General features: G+C 38.6%; 1 protein-coding gene across 1 annotated transcript in view; it reads right to left on the reverse strand.

Moving 5' to 3' along the window:
- LOC124594989 (serine/threonine-protein kinase ATR) overlaps positions 1-25,483 on the reverse strand; it is a 353,179-nt gene that overhangs the window by 53,761 nt on the left and 273,935 nt on the right. The window contains exons 33-36 of the mRNA XM_047133527.1: positions 17,870-18,042; positions 11,670-11,842; positions 5,845-5,988; positions 3,339-3,487 (exon numbers count right to left, since the gene is read on the reverse strand). Coding sequence (XP_046989483.1) covers positions 3,339-3,487; positions 5,845-5,988; positions 11,670-11,842; positions 17,870-18,042 — 639 coding nt within the window. The remainder of the gene's footprint in view (positions 1-3,338; positions 3,488-5,844; positions 5,989-11,669; positions 11,843-17,869; positions 18,043-25,483) is intronic.

Genomic DNA, 25,483 nt, shown 5'->3' on the forward strand with positions numbered 1-25,483 from the left:
TGTACACAGATAACATTCTAATGACGGTTTCAAAGTATTACAGTGCTGCAGTGGGCAAGAAAGTCTGTGGTTTACTGGAACACATGGGAAGATTGTGTTCATACTGTAAACTCATCATTGCTACACAAACCCATGTAGTAGCTTCAGGGATACACGACTGTCAGGCTGCTCTGACACTACCCCATGCGGCATGGGTGCTCAAAAATGCCTATCAGCTAGCCCATGAGAAGGTGATTCAGGCTACCTGCCAGGTAGCCCCACTGCATAAGCCTTTTACCCACCCCTGAGATATGAAGCCATATAGGCTACAGCCCAGCTCACTGATTATCCGTACATCAGCTGTTTGCCCTGTGGATGCCCAACTCGAGGTGAAATAGCCTGAGCTAGAAACGTCTGTATAAAAAATAATAATAATAATAATAAAAAAATACACCACTTTCAGGTGCCTGGGAATATACATGAATGAAAAATTAATTATATTGAACATATTAACACAATGGCACTTACGAGCCAGGACTCTAGTATAAAAACCAGCCACAGTTGGCTCTGCAACATACAAATTATCCATGTAAGCAGTCTCCAACTACTACAGCTCTACCTTTACTATAGTCACTGGTTTTGCGACCTCTGCCTGCAAGGAGGGGAAGAGGTGGGGATGACTCTGCTACTGATAGTAAAAGGCAGTGCAATTCCAGGTGCTGAGGGCTGTACATATAGGCTCACTGGTGTGTTTAGAACCATGCCAGTAGGCTCTCTATTTATCATTCCAGGAGTCTATTTAACTGATAAAACTACTTAAAAATCAGCCCACACAGTACTGCTCCTCTAAGCAAGACAAAAATCACAGCCACCTGTACAACTAGCAGAGTTGAATTGCGAAACTTGATAGTGGTTGTACAGCAGGAGGAGAGGGATTACAGTGGTAAATGTAAGGTCTGAAAGGTGTATAGCTGTGAACCTTGAGAAGAGGCTGTCAGTAATAACATGGTGAATATATGGAGTGCAGGGCGTGAAGGCACCCTGTCTCAGAAAATTATAAAAATTGCAAGCCTTATTTATCTTAAAAATTTGGTTTTCACAGTATTACCATCTGAATTTGCTACAGTACTTAGGCCTACTTTTACAAAACTTACTTTCTTACTACGATCATTTTTCACTTTCCTTCTTACTACAGATTGATATGATAAGTAAATTCATGACTAATGGTATTTGGAACATTATTCCCCCCCCCCCTCCTCCTCCTCCTCCTCCTCCAGATATCATCTGCACTGTTTAAGTTCACATTATCACTTGTGTATCAGACTGCCAAAGGAACAAACAAACATATAAAATCTAATTCCTTGTATTTTTTGACAAAACAACTAATTAATCTTAGCAGCTAACACTGTACACACAGTGTTTCTGAATTATAACAAAACGAACAAACTCACTGAATACAGATAATTTCACACAATTACCAAAAAATTTCCCTGACCTATAATAATTTACTCCAGGTACAATTAAAAAAAATTAAAGGTGACGATCATTACTATAATAGAGCCAGCATGGAGTGTACCATTAAATATGAATTAATAGGTGAACTGTACATCTTTTGATGTCACCTGGTTAGAAAAACAGCCAACAGCTTATCAACGAATACTTTGAGCCATGGGTTATCACATGGTTTACAATAAGTTTTATTGCTACCTTTTCAGCTGACGTGCAGAGCAAAAACTGTTCATTGTCACACAGCAAAACCTACCTTAGCAAGGCAATGAAATCATTCGTAGGCAGATTTACTACCTACTCAGGAAGGAAATCATTACAATCTATAAAATATTTTAATAATAAATCATTGGTAAGACATAAACATTACCTTTTTCATTTCTTTAAAAAAATTGTAAAAATTTTTAGCAACTTCCTGTAACTCCATAATTAAGGTGATAAAACCATAACGATTATGGACAAACTGTAATAGTTGTCAGTCATGAGGGTGTAACATTCTTCCTAGACAATATGGAAAGCTTGAGAATGCATTGCATCAATTGCAGTCAGGGCTAACTGCCCTTTCAACAGTGACTGACACTTTACACAATCGCAATGGTGTAATTTGTATTATCTTTTTGTAGTAACAACCTGAGTGCCTCACTTTGTCAGCTAGCAGGGTATATGAATAAAACAAATCTGGTCACTTTTAAACAAAACAAAGTATTTCTGATTTTTGGCAAAGCATTAATATTCTTTTTACACAACGATGTCAAATAACCGACACAAATCAGCACCTACTATTCCTCTTCTTCATCATAGTTACAGGCAACTGAATAGTTGGACATGAGAGTCTATAACACTTTTTTTAGTCTTTTTAATTACATGGTTTTCGGTTTGTGCGATGATTTGCACTCTTTGGCTGGCAGATAATGACCATTGGTGTTAATGTGGTTATGACATTTGCTGAATCTACGTTGATCTTAACATATCTCCTGAATTGTTTGGGTGTGCCAGTCATTAGATGAAAGCAGTGGTGAAATATGTGTTATGTAAGTGTCTTTGACTGATTTCATAGAAAACATAGAGGGATGAATCTATAGTTCTTATATGGTCATTATATTCTACATGCATTCCTTCCACTGGTGGTTAATAGAAGCTATAGCATTTCAGGTGTAAAAATCACAAGACTTGGCACACAGCAGGATCACTAACTATATCAAATGAGAAGAAAGAATGAGTCGCAGATAGGCATAACAAAAACAGACGACACACACACACACACACACACACACACACACGTTCAAACACCGCTCACACACAGTCTATAACACTTTTTCTGGTCTCTTTTAATTACATGGTTTTAAGTTTGTGCGATCATGTACACTCCTTTGTTGGCAGATAATGACACTGATGTGTGAGAGCGTGTGTGTGTATCTGTCGTCTATTTCTGACGAGGGCCTTATTGGCCGTAGGCTTATTTGTGACAGTCTTTTTTTTGTGCCTATTGTGATTCAGCATCTCCACTATATGGAGAGTGGCAACTTTCCTTTTCATAATACTGTCACAGTCCATCCTGAATTTTCCATTGTTTGAGAGGAAAGACTGCATATTTAATGAATTGCCCAACCAAATCACACTGCTTTCAGATTACTTTTGGACAGTTAATAAATCAATGGGAACAAAGTGATATAATTTGACAGTAATAAGTTTAGAATTATCATCACATGATGTGCTACTGCCAAGGTCACACAGGTTCTGTTACAGGAGTGTGACAACTTATAATCCTGTCATACTTGCTGCATTTTATTGATATTTTTAATGCATAACTTCAAAACAATATTAGAAAACATACTTAGGATGTAGGTACATACTCTGGAAATGGGTTGTGTTCCTTTGAACCATTTGAAGGAAGCACAAAACTCAAATACTTCTGTGTAGGGACTATGATTCTGCTGAAATTTGGTGATCTGAGAAGCTGGTTGAGCTGTGGTACGAGATCTGTTACTGTAGTCGTTGATGCCTGCAGGAGTAAAAACATGGCCACATCACAAATACTAGAAATTAAACATTTTTAACTAACAACAGAAAATATTTACATATCCTTTATATGTTTTGTCAAGAGAGATAAACAGTTCTCCACAGTCAAAATGGAAAATACTATACAAGAACAAGAACAGACTGCCATGTGTGTCAGATAGTAATGTACATTTTCATTGGATGTTGAAATTGTACTCACAACTGAGTCCAACACAAAGCATTGGTACAGTCCACAAGCCGCCCCCCCCCCCCCCCCCCCCACAAGATTTGGTTTTCGATAGCTATCATCAAAGAAGTTGCCCATGTCTTTGATAGCTCTTGTCAGCTTTGTCTCCACCTCCTCAAAGTTTTGACTTTGGGCAGCAATCCCGGTATTATCAGCATAGATAAATGTTTTAGTTCCAGATATGATTGGTTGGTCTTTGTCGAAATATTATTATAAATATAATACAACAGGAGGGACGATATACTACCCTCAGGCAGACCATTTTTCTGAATCCTCCATCAACTTTTCATGTTTTACAGAGTGAAAAATTATTTCCTGTTTTGCAGCAAACATTGCGTGAACTGTGTTAAGTGGTAATCCTTTGCGACTGAATACACTTTTCTAACCATCATTTTGTGGTTGACCATATCATAAGGTGCTGCAAGTGCAATGAAAGCCGCACTGAAACCTGATCTCCTTCAGAATCGTCCTCAATGCATTGAACCAAATTAAGGATCTGTCCACAGAAAGACCTTCCTGGGTGAAAACCTGACTTCTCTTTTACTAGACTTTTGTCAACATACTCTGATATTTAATATAGAATCAGTCTTTTCGATATCTTATACAAGTGCCAGAGAACTGAAAGTGGACAAAAGTTTTCCGATACTACTGGCTCTTAAAAGTGGTACTACATTAGTTTTGCGGCATATCTTAGGAATCTGCAATTCTGAAATAAAGGTACTCATAAGATTTAATATCCACTGTTTTGTAACAGGTACAAACATTTCAGTTTCTTCTGTTTGTAGTTTGTCTAGGTCTGCAGCTTTATTGTTCTTCACACACTTGAATACTATATCCCATTTATGATACTGGAAAGTTGATTTCATTTGTACATGATCATAACAACAATGCAATGATAACACAGAAACAATATGGCTTCAACAACTGTCAGTGTAGTAGCATACAGTTCTGAAAGCTGGTGTTGGTAGTGACCTTAAACAAGTGAGTATCAGTACAAAGTTGCATATCATCGACCAACTTCTATTGAAACAGCTCCTCTAATCTAAGTCTGAGTGCCTTGATGCAGAATTTAATTCTACTCTACTCAGATGTAAATCTAATATCTCAAGCTAATGTGCCATCTCGCTTCACCTTTTAAGAAGAGAAAAAATTACAAGGCTCATTCCATCAAATGTGTCATCATTGCTCTGCTAAAGTTCTCTTACAATTGATTACTTTTCTTAAGTGATGGATAATTTGAATAGCAACACATAATTTGATGGAAAAAAGTATTTGTAACATAAATTAGCAGGTTAACTGTACTACCGCTTTTCTTTCTTAAGCAGAACAACATTTGGTTATACTAATCAGTTCTAAAAACACACCAAGTAACCTGCTCTAATGGACCTCAAACTGAGTAAAGATGTTAATAGTCTTCCTGAATTTGGTTCAAAAGTTTAGAAACAATTTTTTTCTACAAAGCCAATGCCATTTATTAGGAGGACCATTTTAGTGTTTAAGACCAACATACATTTGCAGTGTGCTCTTTCTTCAAATTTTCGGTTTCTTTATACCAACTTCTTCCACTCTAATAAAATTCTTAAGTTTTTGTCTCTTCCTGATTTTCCATTGTGCCCACTGTTCCAGTAATCTATTTCAACTTTTCCTTCTTTACCTTCCCTGACCCATATTAATCTCAGTTTACTTAAGTAATATGCTACACCACAGTAATTCAATTCTGACAAATTATTTTCATATGTCATGTCAGTCAATTCGACATGTGCATTTTCTAGCTTAGGTGTATGTTTCACTGTGCAATATACCTATGATTAAATAACTGCTTAAATTACTAAAGAACACTGAAAAATTACTTGGGCACACATCACTCCTGTTTCTTCAAATTATTGTTCCTTTAACCACAATTCGGCATCTTCAAATATATACGTCATTGAACTTTTGAAAAAAGCAAATCTGAGTTACACCAGATAAAAAATATAATATACAGATTTTCATCTTTCTGTCTGCTAAAACTAATTATTACAATTAATAAGCAGCTATATCCTTAAAAGGTACTTTAGTTAAACACATTGAAACACAGATTAGTTTAACTTATACACACAAATGTTCAAACTTACATCAGAAACAGGTTTGTTTGTGAGGTCAATAAGCATATCTGTTAGTGCAATGTAGTCACTGACGAGTTTTGAGAGACCAGCGTGGATGACGCTCTCATCATGCAGGATTTCATGACACCGTTTGGCTCGAACATTGTAATTGGACTGTACAAAGAAAAATGTATGAATATAGTACAAAAATTAAAGAGGATCTTAACTAATAATGTTTATAGTTCAAAATTCTAATTGTGATATTTACAACCAGATTGAATTTTCACTCTGGAGCATAATGTGTCCCAATTTGAAACTGCTGACAGATTAAAACGGCATGCGGGACTGGCACTTGAACCTGGGACCTTTGCCTTTTGTGACTGAGCTATTGAAGTACAACTCATGATCCACCCTCGTTGATCCCAGGTTTGAGTCCCAGTTTCATAAGTCGTTTTAATCTGCCAGGAAGTTTTGAGTCAGCACACACTCCACTGCAGAGTGAAAATTCATTCCAGAAACCACTCCCTAGATTCTGTGGTTAAGCTATTTCTCCTTTCTTTCAGTGTGTTAGTCCCACGGTGGGAGAACGTCTGTGAATTCTGGAAGACAGAAGGGTTAATGGTGGAATTGAAGTTGTCAGGACAGGTTGTAAATTGTATTTGGACAGCTCATTCAGTAGTACACTTGCCTGTGAAACAAAGTTCCCATGTTCAAATGCTATTAGGACATGAAGTATTAATCTGCCAGGAGGTTTAAAATGGTATTATCAAAATCATAAAATTTTTTTGGTAAACTGACATTACAGAAAAGTACTGTAACTCTTATGGTAAGTGTGTGTCATAGCCACTACATAATATATAAAATACATTATATACATACATAACATACGTGTATAAAATACCATGAAGAAAACGGCTTATTGACACACAGTTCACACAGATTTAGAAAACATCGTTCTTGTGAAACACAACTAGCTCTTTACTCACACAAAGCGTTGAGTGCTACAGACAAGAGATTTCAAATTGATTCCATATTTCTGGATTTCCAGAAGGCTTTTGACAATGTACCATAAAAGTGGCTTGTAGTGAAATTGCATGCCTATGGAATATCATCTCAGTTTTGTGACTGGATTTGTGATTTCCTGTCAGAGAAGTCACAGTTTGCAGTAACTGATGGCAAGTCATCGAGTAAAACAGAAGTGATTTCTGTGTTCCCCATGGTAGTGTTATAGGCCCTTTGCTGTTCCTTATCTACATAAACAATTTAGGAGACAATCTGAGAAGCCATCTAAGGTTGTTTGCAAATGATGCTGTTGTTTATCTACTAGTCAAGTCATCAGAAGATCAAAATAAATTGGAAAACGATTTAGAAAAGATATACTTATGGTGTGAAAATTGGCAATTGACCCTAAATAACGAAAAATGAGAGGTCATTCACATAAGTTCTAAAAGGAATCCATTAAACTTTGGTTACACGATGAATCAGTCAAATCTAAAGGCTGTAAATTCAACTATATACCTAGGAATTAAATTATAAACAACTTAAATTGGAAGATACACATAGGAAAAGTTGTGGGGAAGGCTAACCAAAGACTGTGTTTAATTGGCAGGAAACTTAGGAAATGTAACAGGTCTACTAAAGAGACTGCCTACACTACACTTGTCCATCCTCTTTTAGAATACTGCTGCATAGTGTGGGATCCTTACCAGATAGGATTGTGGAGTACATCGTAAACGTTCAAAGAAGGGCAGCACGTTTTAAAATATCGTGAAATAGGGGAGAGAGTGTTACTGAAATGATACAGGATTTGGGATGGACATCATTAAAACAAAGCGTTTTTCATAGTGGAGGAATTTTCTCACAAAATTCCAATCAGCAATTTTCTCCAATTCCAATCATCAATTTTCTCCTCCAAATGCGAAAACATTTTCTTGACACTGACCTACATAGGGAGAACTGAATAAGGGAAATCAGAGCTCGTACGGAAAAATATAGGTGTTCGTTTTTTCTGTGTGCTATACGAGATTGGAATAATAGAGAATTGTGAAGGTGGTTCGATGAATCCTCTGCCAGGCACTTAAATGTGATTTGCAGAGTATTGATGTAGATGTGGATTACATGTAATAAAATCCTAACACCAGAATCATAATATGTAACATGGTGGGTAGCAAATACAGCCAGAGGCACAACAGAAACTGTGGTGAACACATGCAATTCACTTACTGCTCCTAGAGTCATTATGTACTATCTGAGTTGCTGTCTTGAGTTTTATTTAAGAGTACAGCTAGCTCATTATTATCCGGTCTGCAAAATGGTGGCAATGTGGCTACACTTTATAATGGGAGTTTAAGTGTTTAATGGTAATATTTATCAAAGAATTTAGAGATTTGAAGACATAAATTCAACTGTGTTTGAACGTGAATAGAGAACATCCCAAGACATGTTTAGCCTCCATGAATGTAAAATTTCATATATTTTCAGTTACCTAACTCAACAACATAATTTTTAGAACTAGCTCTATTTAAGCAAAAGAATATTTCTCTTCAGTCAAACTGTAGTACATGCCAAAAGTAAAAAAACAATCAACACATTTAATATGCAGGGAGGTCCGAAAACAGTCTGAAAGCTTGTAAGGGTGTTGAAGGGTAGATTTGTGCAGAGAAAAAAATGTTTAAGAAAAAAATTCGATATCTTCTGCCATTTCCAAGTTAATTAGCATTGATGTTAGACAATCAGGTCATTGTGTACGTAAATTCAACCAGCCCACCAGATACAATTAGTGTCAGTTGCCCTCATAGCATACTTGATGGTGCAAGAGACAGCTCAGCCTCTGGTTCAGGTTCAATCTTTACTACTGCTGCACCTCTAACTTTTGTATTGCTGTCTTGTTTGCTTTTTTAGGAAACTGAATAAAGAACATGTTTGGTGACGCTGTCTCTGGCAGATCACTTGTGGGGAGGGGAGGGGGAGGGGGGGGGGGGGGGGGGGGGGGAACACACACACACACACACACACACACACACACACACACACACACACACATTTGTTCAATTTATGAAAATGTAATGTGACTGGATAGACAAAAAAATCTATTCACCAAGCAGCAGCACGAAAACACACACATATTAAGGTTAAGGAAACATGCATTATTTTTGGAGCCAATAGCTCCTCCTTCTGGCAGAAGGGTTGAAGGGAAAGGACTTGTGAAATTTAGGAAATGAGGGAAGTTTGAAAAGGTGTTCCAGAATGCAGGTCAGAGAGACTTACAAGATAGGATGAAAAGGAAAGACTATTTTTTACATTCCTTCCTGTAAATCTCTCCTGACCCAGGGTTTTTGGCCACTTTTCCAAACTCTTCCCATTTCCTGAAGCTCATCAGTCCTTTTTCTTCATCCCTCTTCCTTCCCCTTCAAACCCTTCTGCCACAAGAATGAGCCACTGACTTTGAAAGCAGGCAAATTTTCTTAACCTTTATATGTGTGTGTTCTCCTGCCATACGTCGGTGAGTAGTTTTTCTTTGCTTATGCAGTTTCAAAAACTGAAAATTGATTATTTTTGTTGTCACAATTATTCAAGATATTTTTACACATATTTCATCTGTAGTGAATTTCACCTGAAATTTCTGAATCCTAAGGAAACTTTAAATCCCCGTGTATAACAAGTTTGCAAAAAGTCGTGGACAATGACACAACATTTTAGGTGTTCAAATTGAACAAATACTTTTAATTTTTGTAATAGCACAGGTATTTCACCTCATCTCTTCAGTCACTAATATTCATTCATTCTTTTCTTAAAAAAAGTTGTTTATCACATTGGATGACACAAATGAGAGATAGATTGTACTTCACACTTTTAATGTATTCCAAGTTAACTAAATACCAACAGGTTGTTTTCAAACATTTTTACATCTTTTTCTTCTCATCCCTCACTTCGCCTTTAGAAGTGTAGGGTAATACTCCAACAGTGTTTTTATGAAATTAATAAATCACGTGTACATAAAATTTAGTTACGTCATTCCATGTATTCCAGAGCTATGCTTTTATTTCACCCTCACCGTTAGCCGTAGGTGTGCTAGGGATGTCTTACTGTCAAGGCTATCTTTTCCAGGTAGCAAGTGATACATGTGCTAAGTTTGGTTGAAATTGCTTCAGGCATTACTGAGAAAAATCATCATCACGACTGTCACCAGTGAATCTAGCAACCACAAAAACTATGAATTCGACACTAATATTGGTCAGTATTGAATATTTTTATGTATCACATCTTCTCACCCCCAATGACACTCCTATGGTAGATAGTGGTATGCACCACCACAGTACTGTTATACGAATAGTTACACAAATATTGGGTCATGTATGTACACAATTTGGTTGAAATTACTGAAGATGCTCCTGAGTTATGCTTCAGTGTTACTGCCATTTCAAACCCTCCACCCACTGCCATTATGGGAGGTAGATCGTTCTTATCCCCAATGTACTTCTTTCCAGAGAGTAAGTGATGTGAGGGACAAGTTTGGCTGAAATCAGTCATGTGGTTTAGGAGGGGATGTGAAACATACATAAGTAAATACAACACGCATTTTTATAATATATTAGCCGAGTACCTGGTGTTGCCTGGATATTTATTTATTTATTTCAATCTTCTACTTGAAAGGGAGAAAGATACACTATTTCTCTCTCCCCTCTTCCACGTTCCTCTTCCCATCTTGTCCTCCTTCAACCTGCCTCCCCACACCCTGTACCTCTTTCACCTGCCTCATCACAATTTGTTCCTCTTCCACCTGCTTCCCCACACTGTCTCACTCATTCACCTCACGCTTTCTTCCTCTTCCACCTGCCTCCTCACATTCCGTATGCTTTCCCATTTGTCCCCTATCTTCTTCAGCTCACACATCTTTTAAAACATTGACCTTCTTTCCATCCATCTATTTCTCCCCCTCTCTCTGTTCACCTCCTCCTCCCCCGCTCTCTATCCAACTCCACATCCCAGCTCTCTTTGTTGATCTACTCCTTCCTCCTCTCTTTATGCATCCCCTCCTCCCCACTTTCAGTCCATTTTCCCCTCCTCTTTGTCTGTATGTCTCCTGCTCCCTCTGTCTGTCCATCTCCTACTTCCCCCCTTTTTGTCTGCCCATCTCCTCCTTCTGCCTCTCCCTGTCCATCTTTTCATTCTCCTTCTCTCTGCCTTGTCATACGCTCTCCCTCTTTGGACTGGCTCCAAACACCCTCTCCCTCTTCCACCTAGCTCCATCCATATTCTCTCTTCCATCTGCTCCCTACCCATCACTATCTTCCACATGCCTCCTACATCCCCCCCCCCCCCGTTCATATCCTCCTCACAACTAACTTTGTCCACCTCCTCTTCGTCCTCCTCCTCTTATTCCATATCTGCCTTAAATTCTATCTGTCCATCTCCTCCTCCCCCTCTCTATCAATCTCTTTTTCCACTCTCTCAGACCATCTCCTCCGCCCTCACAGTCCAGCTCCTCCTCCTCTCTCTCTGACCATCTCATCTTCCACCTCTATACATCCAGCTCATCCTTCTCCCTGTATGTCTGTTCACCTCCTCCTACCCCCCTCTCTCTGTCCATCTTGTCCTCTCCCCTTTCTCTGTCTATTTCATACTCCACCTCTCACTACCCATCTCCTCCACTCCCCTCTCTTTTACATATGCAAATACATCCATTCTCATTCTCATTCTCTCTCTCTCTCTCTCTCTCTCTCTCTCTCTCTCTCTCTGAGCGAAGTGAATAATTAACACATAAACGTTAGTACCAGATAACTCCAATCACACGACTAATGCAGATTTTACTGTCAAAAGGTACAGACAATATGACATTTTAAGATGCAATTTACCTTTAATGGTGCCATCAACATCCAAAGAACATAATGTGGATATGCGATGAGCACTCTGATAATTATAGTCTTCAGCTGTTTCACCACCATGCTATTCTGATGACACACTCTTGATATAAGCTGTGACAGTGCAGTCATCAGCATGTAAGGGGGTAGAGCTGATGTTACTTTCACTGAACAAAACAGAGATAGATAAAAATCCTTATTATTCATAGACCTTATCCATATTATGTTTCAGATATATGAAAAAGAAATACGTATGATGATATTCCACCAAAGAACTACAGGAAGGAAGGGCCACAGTCAGGGATTTAAAATCTTTTCAGTGACAAGACCATAAGAGACAAACACAGGCTTGGTTGGGTAAAGATTTGGAAGAGGGAAGGAAACCGATTGTGCCCTTTTCAAAGGGGCCATCTGAACATTTGTCTTGTAGGATTTAGGAAAATCATGGAAAACTTAAACCAGAATGGCTATGTGGAAAACTGAATCCCCATGCTGAAAAGATGTCCAGTACTTAAAAACCGTACTGTCTTATTTGATAACGTAGAAACGGGAATCACCAGTACAAAAACAACTGAAGAGTGATGCCTTAGGAAAATTGTGACCACTGTTGGTATAACGGAAAAAAAACTGTATCACTTACTATACAGGGTGTCCCAGGAGGGACTGTAATTATTCTGAAAAGCAAAAAGGCCTAGTAAACAGGGGCTCTAAAATTTGTGCCTTAAGTGCTAAAGTACTACTTCATCTTCAATACTGTAAGCTCTTTATTTCCATATTTTGAGAGGCAGTAGTATGGACCGAAACAAGGAAAAAAAATTAGTAAACTTGGGCTCTAAATGCATAACTTAAGAGCTATGTGTACTTGTTCATCTTCACTACTGTGAAACAGATCTCTTCTACTGAACAACTGCCCACAGCTCTTAAGGTATGCATTTTGGAGCATACTGACCATTCCTCCAGGCACACATTGTACTTATAACTGTGATTATTGGTCTGATGAACAGACCATTTCAGATCTAAAGCTAGTTCAGAAAAGTGCAGTTTATCCAGTCTACTGCTGCAGGGTAACCCTTTTGGATAAATTGCACTTTGCATCACTTTTTTTTAGATCTGAGGATATGTTTATCAAATAAATACTAGTAAACAAAATAATAAATGTAGTAACTGCTCCAGATGCTGTTTTCTTTCATTAGACTGTAAGAACTGCGCTACTCAATAAACATTTTGACACAGGAAGATGAAAGAATCACAAGTTTTCTTCATAAGTACTTTTCTAAAAGAATTAGACTAATGGATCAAACAGGAAGAAATTCAGAGTAAAAATAGTAAAGCATAATAAAAGAAAATAAACAATGAAATGCAGAAGACATTGTTCAGAAACCTTATATGTTGCAAAAGTAACAGATAATAACAGAGCAGTCAGAGACACACAAGACACAGTCTGAAAGTGGGATGGGGAGTGTTAGTTTGAGAATAAGTACGTAGCGGAAATCAGCCACATGCCAGATATAGATTCCATCCCACAAAGTTCAGATTTAGTAGTACTGGGAGAAAGTATCCACTCCAGTCTATCTAGAATCTTAATGTTAACTAAACAAGGCACTGAAAATTGCCACTATCTGACCACTTGCTTTCTTTCAGTGAAGTTTAAAGCTTAACAGTAACATTGCATATGTTGGTAGAGAAACATGAATTATCTCCATCTCTGGTTATGGTGTCACAACAATAATGGAGATGGGAGTAGAAGGCAGTATAGGGTTGAAGGGTCAGGGTGGTGGTGGAGGGGGCTGGGATGCACAAGACAAATCTGCAATTGGGGATGGGGGCAGTTGTGTGAGGTAAAAATCATATCTATTTAGTTTTTAAGTCAGAAATAATAAATCATCGAACAGAACAATCCAGACTAATTAAGTGTTGGGTTGAATGAAAGTCGGATAGATAGTACTGGTAGATCAGGACAATATGACTCTGATAACAGATTTGTAATATTTTATTCTCACAATCCTTGTGTATGTGAGTAACTTGAAGCCTGACAGAATAAGACAGCAGGAAGCCAAATTGGTTCAATGTGATATTTGAATAACACTATATCAGTATTTATCACAACTGCAAATATTTAGAGAATTCAAAATAAGATTAAATGCCAGGAAAAGTCATAGGATCAACATACTTCTGGATCACTAGTCTGACACTTTAGCAAACTGGTTTACTGTCAAAATTTGCACAAGTACCGACAGAAACAGTTGTTATGCATCGAGCTATTTGTGCAAGACGCATTACATGCAGAAACATGTCACTGAGAATAGAGTTCTTCACTCCAACAGTAGGATGCTTGCTGGTGATCTGTCCATACCCTTGCTGATTGTGATAATCGGTACCCAAAATTAACGTGACTATTGGCCGAGAAAAGAATCAGACGCCAAACTGCTAAGCAATGTGAATTTAAATCTGACTAATTAATTGGCAACCAGTGGAACTAGTAACTTTGTGTTATCTACACAACAACATCAACAAGCTATAGCAATAAAAAAACAAATGTTTCTGTCAATGAGGACAGAGATAATTTTCTGAGTGCTTAGGTTCCATAACAAAATGATACAGCTTCCAAAGTGAGAGGATTTTATTCATGACTACTATGATGAGAAACTTGGTACTAAGAAAGAAATACAAGTTCAAACTTAGAGAAAGAGATAAAACAAAAGTTTCCATGATGTAATTTATAGACTAGAAAATGGGCTCACAATAAAAACCCTGTTTAATTTGAAAACAAAATTATTTGTGAAACACACAATTAATATATCACAATGGTCAAATAACAGTAGTAAAATGAATCAAATATACCAATTATATATAACTAAAACTAAAACTTGCCTTACATGAGTTAGGAGAAAAATATCTTAGTTATAAGCGATACATCAGCACCATAAAACATTTTACGTTACAAACTAATAAAGTAAGAAAGTTCACATACTTAATGATATGTATAATTCCACATTGCAAAATTAAAGAACATAAAGCTGACACCCTCACAAAAATAAAACTACAAGACGGTAAAAGTCCAAAGTTCTTTGTGTGGCAACCACAAAAAAGAGAGAGAATCATACCAAGAAATCACTAAACTCAAAGATTATGAATGGAGGAAGATACCTTGGACTCTACAAAGAAACTTGATGAGAAATTTAAAAATTTCCCAAGGTTTATGGAGATGTGAAAAAGAAAAATTATGTCTCTTTGGTGAAATCATGTCCACAAGAATTTCAAACAAATGGCATCCCCGAAACACAAATACAGAACTGAAAATTCTTCTTTAAAGTGTTACTAGAAAACATAAGAATGTTAAGGTAAAGGAGAGAAGAAAAGCATAAGGAATAACAAAGAGAAAGAATGAAACAGATACAGACAAGCAAACAGGCAAGCAGCACCAAGTGGTTCATTCAACAAATTAATATTTTTATTATTGTTGTGTTGTTGTTACTAAGACTAACAGATATTTTCAGTTTTATCCACTAATCAGCTACGGGGTGTTCAAAAAGTCTCTCCGCAGTGCCATACGACTGTTCACCTGCCTGGGTTACTTCCCTTCAAGTGGACTCTCCCAACATTCCTCTGTTTCGTTTATCTCAGCCAGCATCAGTAGTATCATTGGCGTGTGTTGTTACGTGTTGACGTGAACGTTTTAAGTTTAGTTCTCTTGTTTGTTTGCTTCGTTTTTGTCACTGTTAAAATGCTAACCATTGAAGAACATGTGTTTTTAGTTGAACAAGTGCTCAAAGCTGGCGGTAAATACACATTTTCAGTTCGTCAAACATTTAATTCAGTTTTCCCAGAGAGAACACTCCCACATCACGATACTGTGCGAGATTTGACTAACAAATGTCGAAGTACGGGTTCAGTGACAGATGCACTGAGAAGTGGTCGTCCTAGCATTTTGTCAGAGGATAAACTACTCGATATTTCCGATAAAATGTCTATTACTCCAAAAAAAATCGGTAATAAATGTGTTTAGTGAAATACTCAACGGTTATTTTCAACAAGATGGTGCAACTGCGCATACAACTTGCATTTCAATGTCACTGCTTGCTGATGTTTTTGGTGATTGCATAATTTCACAGGTACTTTGGTCTCCGCGATCGCCTGACCTAACACCACCTGAGTTTCTCTTCTGGGGTGCAGTGAAAGCAACTGTCTATAAAAACCGTCCAAAATCCATCGATGAATTGAAAGCTGCAATAGCCACTTTCACTGCTTCTGTTACACAAGAAATGTTACAGTTCGTGTTTGAAAACATGATTAAATGAATTGAATTGTGTATTCAACAACAGGGGGGACACTTTCAACATTTAATGTGAAAATTTGTAAGTAAAAATGAATATTCAATAAATTAATAACTTGTATTTCACCGAGTTTCATTTCGGTATACTCACTGTGGCATACGGCATGCGTGGCTAACAATCATATGGCACTGCGGAGAGACTTTTTGAACACCCCGTATTACCAAAATATTGATTAGATGTAGAATAATCTCCATAATGCAAGTGCTGCTGAAAATCTTCACATTTGTGCCCATTATCTAAACATGAATGACTCCAACTGAACAATGATGATATTAATCTTATGATCTAATTTTTCTCAGTGTTGAGAAATATTTCCTTGCAGCTAAGCAACATCTTCAATGGAGAAATATATTCAGACTTTTTTCCTTTGTTGTATTTTATGAGTAACTGTGCTTGAGTAATACACTCCTGGAAATTGAAATAAGAACACCGTGAATTCATTGTCCCAGGAAGGGGAAACTTTATTGACACATTCTTGGGGTCAGATACATCACATGATCACACTGACAGAACCACAGGCACATAGACACAGGCAACAGAGCATGCACAATGTCGGCACTAGTACAGTGTATATCCACCTTTCGCAGCAATGCAGGCTGCTATTCTCCCATGGAGACGATCGTAGAGATGCTGGATGTAGTCCTGTGGAACGGCTTGCCATGCCATTTCCACCTGGCGCCTCAGTTGGACCAGCGTTCGTGCTGGACGTGCAGACCGCGTGAGACGACGCTTCATCCAGTCCCAAACATGCTCAATGGGGGACAGATCCGGAGATCTTGCTGGCCAGGGTAGTTGACTTACACCTTCTAGAGCACGTTGGGTGGCACGAGATACATGCGGACGTGCATTGCCCTGTTGGAACAGCAAGTTCCCTTGCCGGTCTAGGAATGGTAGAACGATGGGTTCGATGACGGTTTGGATGTACCGTGCACTATTCAGTGTCCCCTCGACGATCACCAGTGGTGTACGGCCAGCGTAAGAGATCGCTCCCCACACCATGATGCCGGGTGTTGGCCCTGTGTGCCTCGGTCGTATGCAGTCCTGATTGTGGCGCTCACCTGCACGGCGCCAAACACGCATACGACCATCATTGGCACCAAGGCAGAAGCGACTCTCATCGCTGAAGACGAAACGTCTCCATTCGTCCCTCCATTCACGCCTGTCGCGACACCACTGGAGGCGGGCTGCACGATGTTGGGGCGTGAGCGGAAGACGGCCTAACGGTGTGCGGCACCGTAGCCCAGCTTCATGGAGACGGTTGCGAATGGTCCTCGCCGATACCCCAGGAGCAACAGTGTCCCTAATTTGCTGGGAAGTGGCGGTGCGGTCCCCTACGGCACTGCGTAGGATCCTACGGTCTTGGCGTGCATCCGTGCGTCGCTGCGGTCCGGTCCCAGGTCGACGGGCACGTGCACCTTCCGCCGACCACTGGCGACAACATCGATGTACTGTGGAGACCTCACGCCCCACGTGTTGAGCAATTCAGCGGTACGTCCACCCGGCCTCCCGCATGCCCACTATACGCCCCCGCTCAAAGTCCGTCAACTGCACATACGGTTCACGTCCACGCTGTCGCTGCATGTTACCAGTGTTAAAGACTGCGATGGAGCTCCGTATGCCACGGCAAACTGGCTGACACTGACGGCGGCGGTGCACAAATGCTGCGCAGCTAGCGCCATTCGACGGCCAACACCGCGGTTCCTGGTGTGTCCGCTGTGCCGTGCGTGTGATCATTGCTTGTACAGCCCTCTCGCAGTGTCCGGAGCAAGTATGGTGGGTCTGACACACCGGTGTCAATGTGTTCTTTTTTCCATTTCCAGGAGTGTATTAGCAAGAATGCTTGGTCAAATTTATATTCACCTATTAGCTCCGTCATTTTTGCAGCCATTCCAGCATTACTGCGACCAGCAGCAGTTTGGTTGGAACCGTAATCAAGCCACAGTGTCAACATCCGTGGCATAGACTGATAAATATATTTACAGCCGTATTTTAAAGAGCTTCCATAACAGTTCACAATTGCCAACTGAACATCTCTACAGGACAAACAGAAATGAAACAAGATATAAGAATTGCAGACAAATATTTGAGAAGGTTAAAAAATAATGTATGCAAGTAAAGCCTACTGACAGCACACATTGTTGCTTTTAGTATCAACATTTCAGTAAATTACTAACTTCAGGTTTTGAAATTCAATAATGTTAGTGAAATTATAATATAACTAGAGAGACGAAAAATCTACTCATCAAGTGATAGCAGGAAGAAACACACGTAAAATGCGCAAGCTTTCGAAGCCGTGGCTCCTTCCTCTGGCAGAAGGGCTGAAGGGTAAGAAAGAAGGACGAAGGAAAAGGACTGACAAGGTTCAGGAAATGGGGTTACAAAAAAGTCACCCACAACCCAACATGAGGGGAGACTAAACAGATGGAATGAAAGGGAAGGACTGACTGTTGGTCAAATCATTCAACCAACATTCAATCTTTCCTTCTAATTCCGTCCGGTAAACCTCCCATAACACGGAGTTCTGGGAGACTTTTTGATAACCCTCCACATTTCCTATAACTCATCAGTCTTCTTCCTTCATCCCCCTTCCTCTCTCTTCAACTATTCTGACAGAACAAGGAACCACTTCCTCTGAAAGCTTCCACATTTTCATAACTTTTACATGTGTTGTCTCATGCTGCCCCTTGGTGAGTAGATTTTTTTATCAATCCAATTATATTTTCAAGAACTGATTATTTTCTTGTATAATGTTAGTGAGCTAATACAAACTTTGATCAATTAGAATAATTATTCCTAAGAGGTGTGTGTGTGTGTGTGTGTGTGTGTGTGTGTGTGGGCGAGCTCGCGCACGCGTGCGTGCGTGTCTATTGTTGACGAAGGTCAATGGCTGAAAGCTTTAACTGTGAAAGTCTTTCCATTGTGCCTATCTGCAACTCAGCTTCTCCGCTATATGGTGAGTGGCAACTTTACTTTTCATAATTTTGTTATGTTTCTTCCTGGATTTTCCATTGTTTGATATTAAAAATATTTACATTTCATTGTTAACATTGTTACATATGGTATATAAAATAATTAAGAGCAAACTTTATCGTTATTACAACATTTACTATGATATAAGTCCGGTATGGACTCCCATATTTGTTACTGTCTATCAATGGGAGATCCTTAAAACATTTAATAAATGAGGCGCCCAGAAGCCAACAGAGATAAGTGTAGTTTGTGTGATCGGGAGTCGAATGCAGCTCTGAACGGGTATGAGTGTCATCTGTTGAGACAGCAAGGAAGGTGAATGAGAGTTACACAGGTGTTGAGATCTGGCAGCAGAAATATGCACAAGGTCTGATTTTAACTGTATTTCTTGGTGGTCAAGGGAGATAACTGCAGAGCCAAGATCTTCTCCAAATATCACTCTCTCAGAAACTGTCTTGTGATCCAAAAGCAATAAATATATAAACTGATACAGACTCTGAACTCAACAACACTCCAGAACTTAAAGAATGAAAAGGATAGATTGCTACCAACTGTATACAGGATATATTGAGTTGCAGACAGGCACAACAAGAAGACTGCCAAACATGTGATCTTTCAGCCAAAAGGCTATCTTTTAAAGCAGACAACACAACAACGCACACGATTCACGCAAGCACAACTCTCACACCCACATGACTACTGTCTCTGACCACCGAGGCCAGATGTAAGATTTTCATGCATAATTTTGTGGAAAGCCATAAAGACACTGACCCACATAATGGGGATTTAAGAGTGTAGCTAATTGATGTCTCAATTGTGATGAATACAACAATGCACAGAATATACACTCAAAAGGGTGTATCAGGAAATCAGTATGTTTTTATATCTTCCAACATGGAAACTGGAACGTATTACTATTATCAGGAGCAGCTTATGGCACTGGCACACAATAAGAGTTATCATTACTAACACAATAACCACAGCAAAATAAAAGTACTCCAAATTTTCTCTGCATGCGCAAATATTAGAAACATTTCTATGTTTTAATATTGCATATCTTCAATCATGTTTTGGATACAATCACCTGCAAATGGGGAGGGGGGAAAACCTCCGTAGGAAAGGACTGTGCAATCAAGTATGCACTGGAGCTGACTGTTCCAGCTCACAGGCCTGCCGTATCTTTAAGGTAGTTGAGTACCTCCAAACAACAGGGAGTATCTGGACTAAAAGAAAGCAAGAAATTTGAGAGAAAGATCCTCTGTAAGATAATGTGTCAAAATATTCAGGATGGACATAACAGTTTACAAGGGAGGGGAGAGTGTACCAGATAAATGAAATATAAGTTGAGTCAATTTAAAAAAAAAAAAGAAGACTAAAATTTTAAGGGTATCTATTTAGGATTGATGAGAAGAGGCTGACAAAACATAGATCCCAGGAAGTAATGTTAATGGAAAACTACGAATTTATTCAACCTATGATGCTAACTAACCACCAGTTACACCACCAAGTGTGGAATTGTGCAACATGCGGTGAAAGTTGAAGTTAAAGAGAAACGTATTTATTGAGCTCGGATTTTCAGTAACCAGTTATTACTTCAGTTTTCCATTTATTGTGTTTCCTCCGAATTTGGAAGCCTCAATAGTATCTGATTACTGAAAACTCTTTCTTAGTAATATATGTTATTGTTATAGGGTTCCTCAGTCCATTACAGATAACATCAAGAAAGGAAGGTAGTCAACCACTAAACATTACTAAAATTCGGGGGAAAAAAATGCTACTGCTCTTCCAAAATAAGTAAAAGAAAAAAAGCACTATGCATTATCTTAGTACCATGTCCTTAACATAAAGTATAGGATCCTAAAACTTATGGTGTAATCAAACAACTTTCGATCTCAAAGCATCTCACTACAAAGCATGTAAAAGATTTTCACACCTGTACATATAAAATTACATACATAATGTCCAAAGTACAGTTAAGTACATGGCAGAGGGTACTTACCTTTGCACAGGATGTTACTGTTTACGCCTGTTATAACTGTCTATGGAGTGTGGGAAGAATGAATGCTTACATTCATCTGTCATTGTAATTAGTCTAATCTTGTCTTCATGGTTCCTATGAGAGTGATACACAGGAGTCTGAAGTATATTACTAAGTTCTTCATTTACTATTGGTTCTTGGCATTTTGTGAGTAGGATTTCACAGAAAAATTGGCATGTACCTTCAAGCAACTGCTACTTCAGGTTGTTCAGGATTACTGTGAGATTCCTCTGCGAGTGAAACAAACCTGTAAGCATCTGTGCTGTCCTCCTTTATATACAATCAATATCTCCCATTATTCATGTTATTATTACTTGATCAATTTTCTAAGATAGGACGCATAAGTGTTCTGTAACCAGTCTTCTTTGTAAATTAACTGAATTTTCCTAACATCCTACTAGTAAACCAAACTCTGCCACCTGCTTTATCTATGACTGGGCATGTGTGATTATTTTATTCCACATCAACACAAATACCTAGATGTTGATATTCCTACTGTAACTTCTGAAGTGCAAACATCAGTACACTAGTGCATACCACAAAAAATCTTAGTCAAATTAGGCTTACGGCTCATGAAAGGACAAAGGCACGGTATAACAGTTTGTACAGATATCATAAATGTTTTCCACATGTTATGCACAGAAACTGTCAGGACTTTTTACTGATGCGGCACACAGCACTAAAATATAAAAGAGAAACCAATAAAAACAGCAGAAAGACACATATAATACTTGTAACAACAGCAATTACAGCCTGATCTTCCTATGTTGCAGAGTTGTAACATTCATCTCAGTAATAAAACACTAAGTTAACTGAAAAGGTCATAAAATAGCTCACTTCAACTTTGGGGCAGGCTAGTGACATCAATTTGAAGGAACTGGCCATGTGCAAGTGGACTCGCGCACTGAGGGCTCCTTGCAAGCTTTATATTGTCTATCCTGGAAATGGAGAATCTCAATTTTTCTTGTTTTCAATATATATACTGACAAGATATCGGTCCTGGGAATTCCAAGACTGCATCAAAATCTCTACAGTAGTTCCTCAGACTAGCCCAGATATCCAAAAAGAAATGAGCAGGTTAGGTCAGTTCATATATGTACATATACAAGATTTTATTAAATGTTTTCACTGCCAAAAGACTGCAGATCTTAATATGCGACATAAATTTGAACTTGATACAGCTATCTGTTCTTGAGAAAAAGAGTTGTTAACAGCCAGATAGACAGACAGACAGACAACAAAGCAATCCCAGCAGGTTTCCATTTTCACAGACTGAGGCACAAACCTCAAAAATTAATAAATAAAACTTGAAGAAACAACAGTCACTGTAACTTTTGATTTACTTAAACAGATAACTAGTTTTGACTTTACAGCCATCATCAGATATGTTAGACAAAAAACACAAAAGTGTTCAGAATTTGTGAAACATGAACCTGCAATGTTTCACAACATGTTTGTGACCTTGTTTCTTGTTTCAGTCTCTGTCCACACTGCTAGCAAACATTTCTCATAGTGAGTTCACATCATCTGCAATGCTATCTGTCGTACTGTTATCTTATGATATGCTACATTACGTTTTGAGTCGAGGAAACTCTAATGATATGTGGTGCTGCAATATTAATACTTGAAGGTTCAAGCAAACAAATTGAAAGGCATCAGAGTTGTTGGACGACGAAAACATACTACATAAGAACTATTAGGAACCCAAAACAGCTGAATACAAGACATGACTCTGATTTCTGTAACTTCTCTCAGATGTCTACTGATTTTGAATTTCTGCCAAATATGGTATCACCATTTGTCAAAAAAAAAAAAAAAAAAAATCATGAATGCCATTACTGTCAACCAATGACTTGCTGCTACTCTTCATTTTTTGGCAATGAGAGATTCATTTCAGAGCTGTGCACAATTATTTCACACTTTGAAGCAAGCTATATCTCAAACAGTAATGAAAGTTTGTAGAACATTGGTGGCATCCTGAAAGCTTATGAAAAGTTAAGTAAATGAAAAACATTGTTAAACATGCATATTATCAAATTTTTATTCATTTGGTATGATTTCACACAAATCATCGAAATTGCTTCCTGAGCAGTGCTATCAGCTTCAGGATTGCTTATGGATGTGATAATACCAAATGTAGCAGCAGTTAAATCAGACATGCCTGCTCTGTCGTATGCGGCATATCGAAACCTGCTGCACTGTGGAAAAAGCTGCACAGTTTCGGTACAGGGAAGCAAAGATATGATGCTGTTTATCAAGCGTCTGCAGAAGAATTAAACGATTTGTTCTCAACAGCTGTAAACTGCCACGCAGCGACAAATTACCAGCCCCAAGATATCAATCTCTCGAGAGACAAGTTTTTCCTACAACATGTCACTACCGGCACAGTACACAAGGCAATTATGAGAATCTCTTCCGAGGCAGTAGGAAATGATGGAGTGAGCATTGGCATGATTAAGAATGTCATAGACACTATTATTCCAGTTATCACAGACATCTTCAACCTGTCTCTTGTCAGTAGTACATATCCTACTGAGTGGAAGCAAAGTTTAATTCAACCTATACCTAAGACTGACAACCCTAAGTCGCCAGGTGACTACAGGCCGGTCAGCATACTACCTGCAATATCTAAAGCCCTAGAATACATCGTCCATGAACAGCTGACGGATTACCTCAAAACTCATAACATCCATGACAAATATCAGTCAGGCTTTCGAAAGCACCATAGTACAGCAACTGCATTAATCATAGTAACTGATGACAATAAACATGCTATGGACAGACATGAAGCTACCATCCTAACACTGCTTGACTTTAGCAAGGCTTTTGATACAGTTGACTTTGGTATATTACTAATTAAAATGAAACAGCTGAATTTCTTAAACAGCGCAATACACTGGTTTGACAGCTACCTCAAAAACAGAAGTCAACAAGTCATTTGTGGGTCGGAAAAGTCATCATGGAAAAACGTGCGCTCTGGAGTTCCCCAAGGCTCCGTCCTTGGTCCATTACTCTTCTCACTGTACATTAATGATATTTCTCCAGTGATTCACTCCTGCAACTACCATCTATATGCCGACGACATCCAACTGTACATAAGTGCAAGCCCCAAGAACATCGCTGACACAGTAGCAAGTATGAACCCAGATCTTTGCTCTGTTTCTCGATGGGCACAGAACCTAGGTCTGAAACTAAACCCCAAGAAATCCCAGGTCATACTTATATCTCATCCGAAGTTAATCAGCCAGTACTTTCGCGAAACAGTCCCTCAAATACTCCTCAATGGTACCCAACTACCATACCAAAAAACAGTAAAAGACCTTGGAATAATCTTGGATGAACACCTAAACTGGGAAGAACAAACAGTCACAGCTTGCCGGAAATCGCTCTCCTCCTTACATGCAATTTAAAACTTTAGAAAAATATTTCCAACCCATGTTAAACAAAAATTAGTCCAAACACTAGTCTTGCCTAATCTTTACTACTGTGATGTAGTTCAACACGGCACAAATAGTGAAAATTCGAGATGCCTTGAGCTAGTGATGAATGCTTGCGTTAGATATGTGTGCAATATACGGTTGTATGTTCATATCAGAACATCATACTCCCAGCTAGGTTGGATACGCCCACATAAGGCATGCAATCTCCACACGATGTGCTTACTTCATCAATTTCTTAGCCACTGGTGCCCCCAATACTTATCTTCTCACATTAAACACCTATCATCATTCCATAACTGCAATACCAGATCGGATACGTCTAGCATCTTGGCTGTACCTTTACATAACACAAAATCTTTCTCCATGTCATTCTCCATCTCAGCCATACGACTATGGAACGCGCTCCCCTGTGATCTGCATCTTATCCAGAACCACTCAACATTCAAGAGGGAACTCAAAACTTACATATTAGGGACGGTATAGCCACCATTGTTGTGCCCCTCTCATCTCTTTCTTTCTCCTCTCCATCATAACTTCGAATTTTACCATACTATTTCTCTTCCTCTAACATCTACCTCTTCTGTATCTCTTCCACCCAATTCTATCGTCTTATGTTTCTGCTCAATGAGAATAACTCACAAGCTGCAAGAACATAACGAGAAAATTCCCAACTAGCAATAGGACTGACATTCATAAAAGAAAAATATGTTTATTTTCATATACGTAGTCATTACTATTATTATTCTTGATTGTTATAATTATTTTTTGATTGTTATAATTATCGTTGTACTACTGTTATAATCTCTATTTTTTTTCTTTAACATTAATACTGTATAACACGTTATATGTCCTTAATGTTCTGTACAAACTGAAATTCGTTCAATCTGAGTATGCCTGGTTAGGTGTAAGAGAGGGCCTGAAGGCCCTAATCTTGCCAGGTAAAATAAATGCATAAATATATAAACTGCAGAGCTCCTTGTTTTTTATTGCTGTTACTCTCTGCTTCAAGTATTCCATAAGCCTCAT

This window comes from Schistocerca americana, chromosome 2 (assembly GCF_021461395.2).
Source record: "Schistocerca americana isolate TAMUIC-IGC-003095 chromosome 2, iqSchAmer2.1, whole genome shotgun sequence".
NCBI lineage: Eukaryota > Metazoa > Arthropoda > Insecta > Orthoptera > Acrididae > Schistocerca > Schistocerca americana.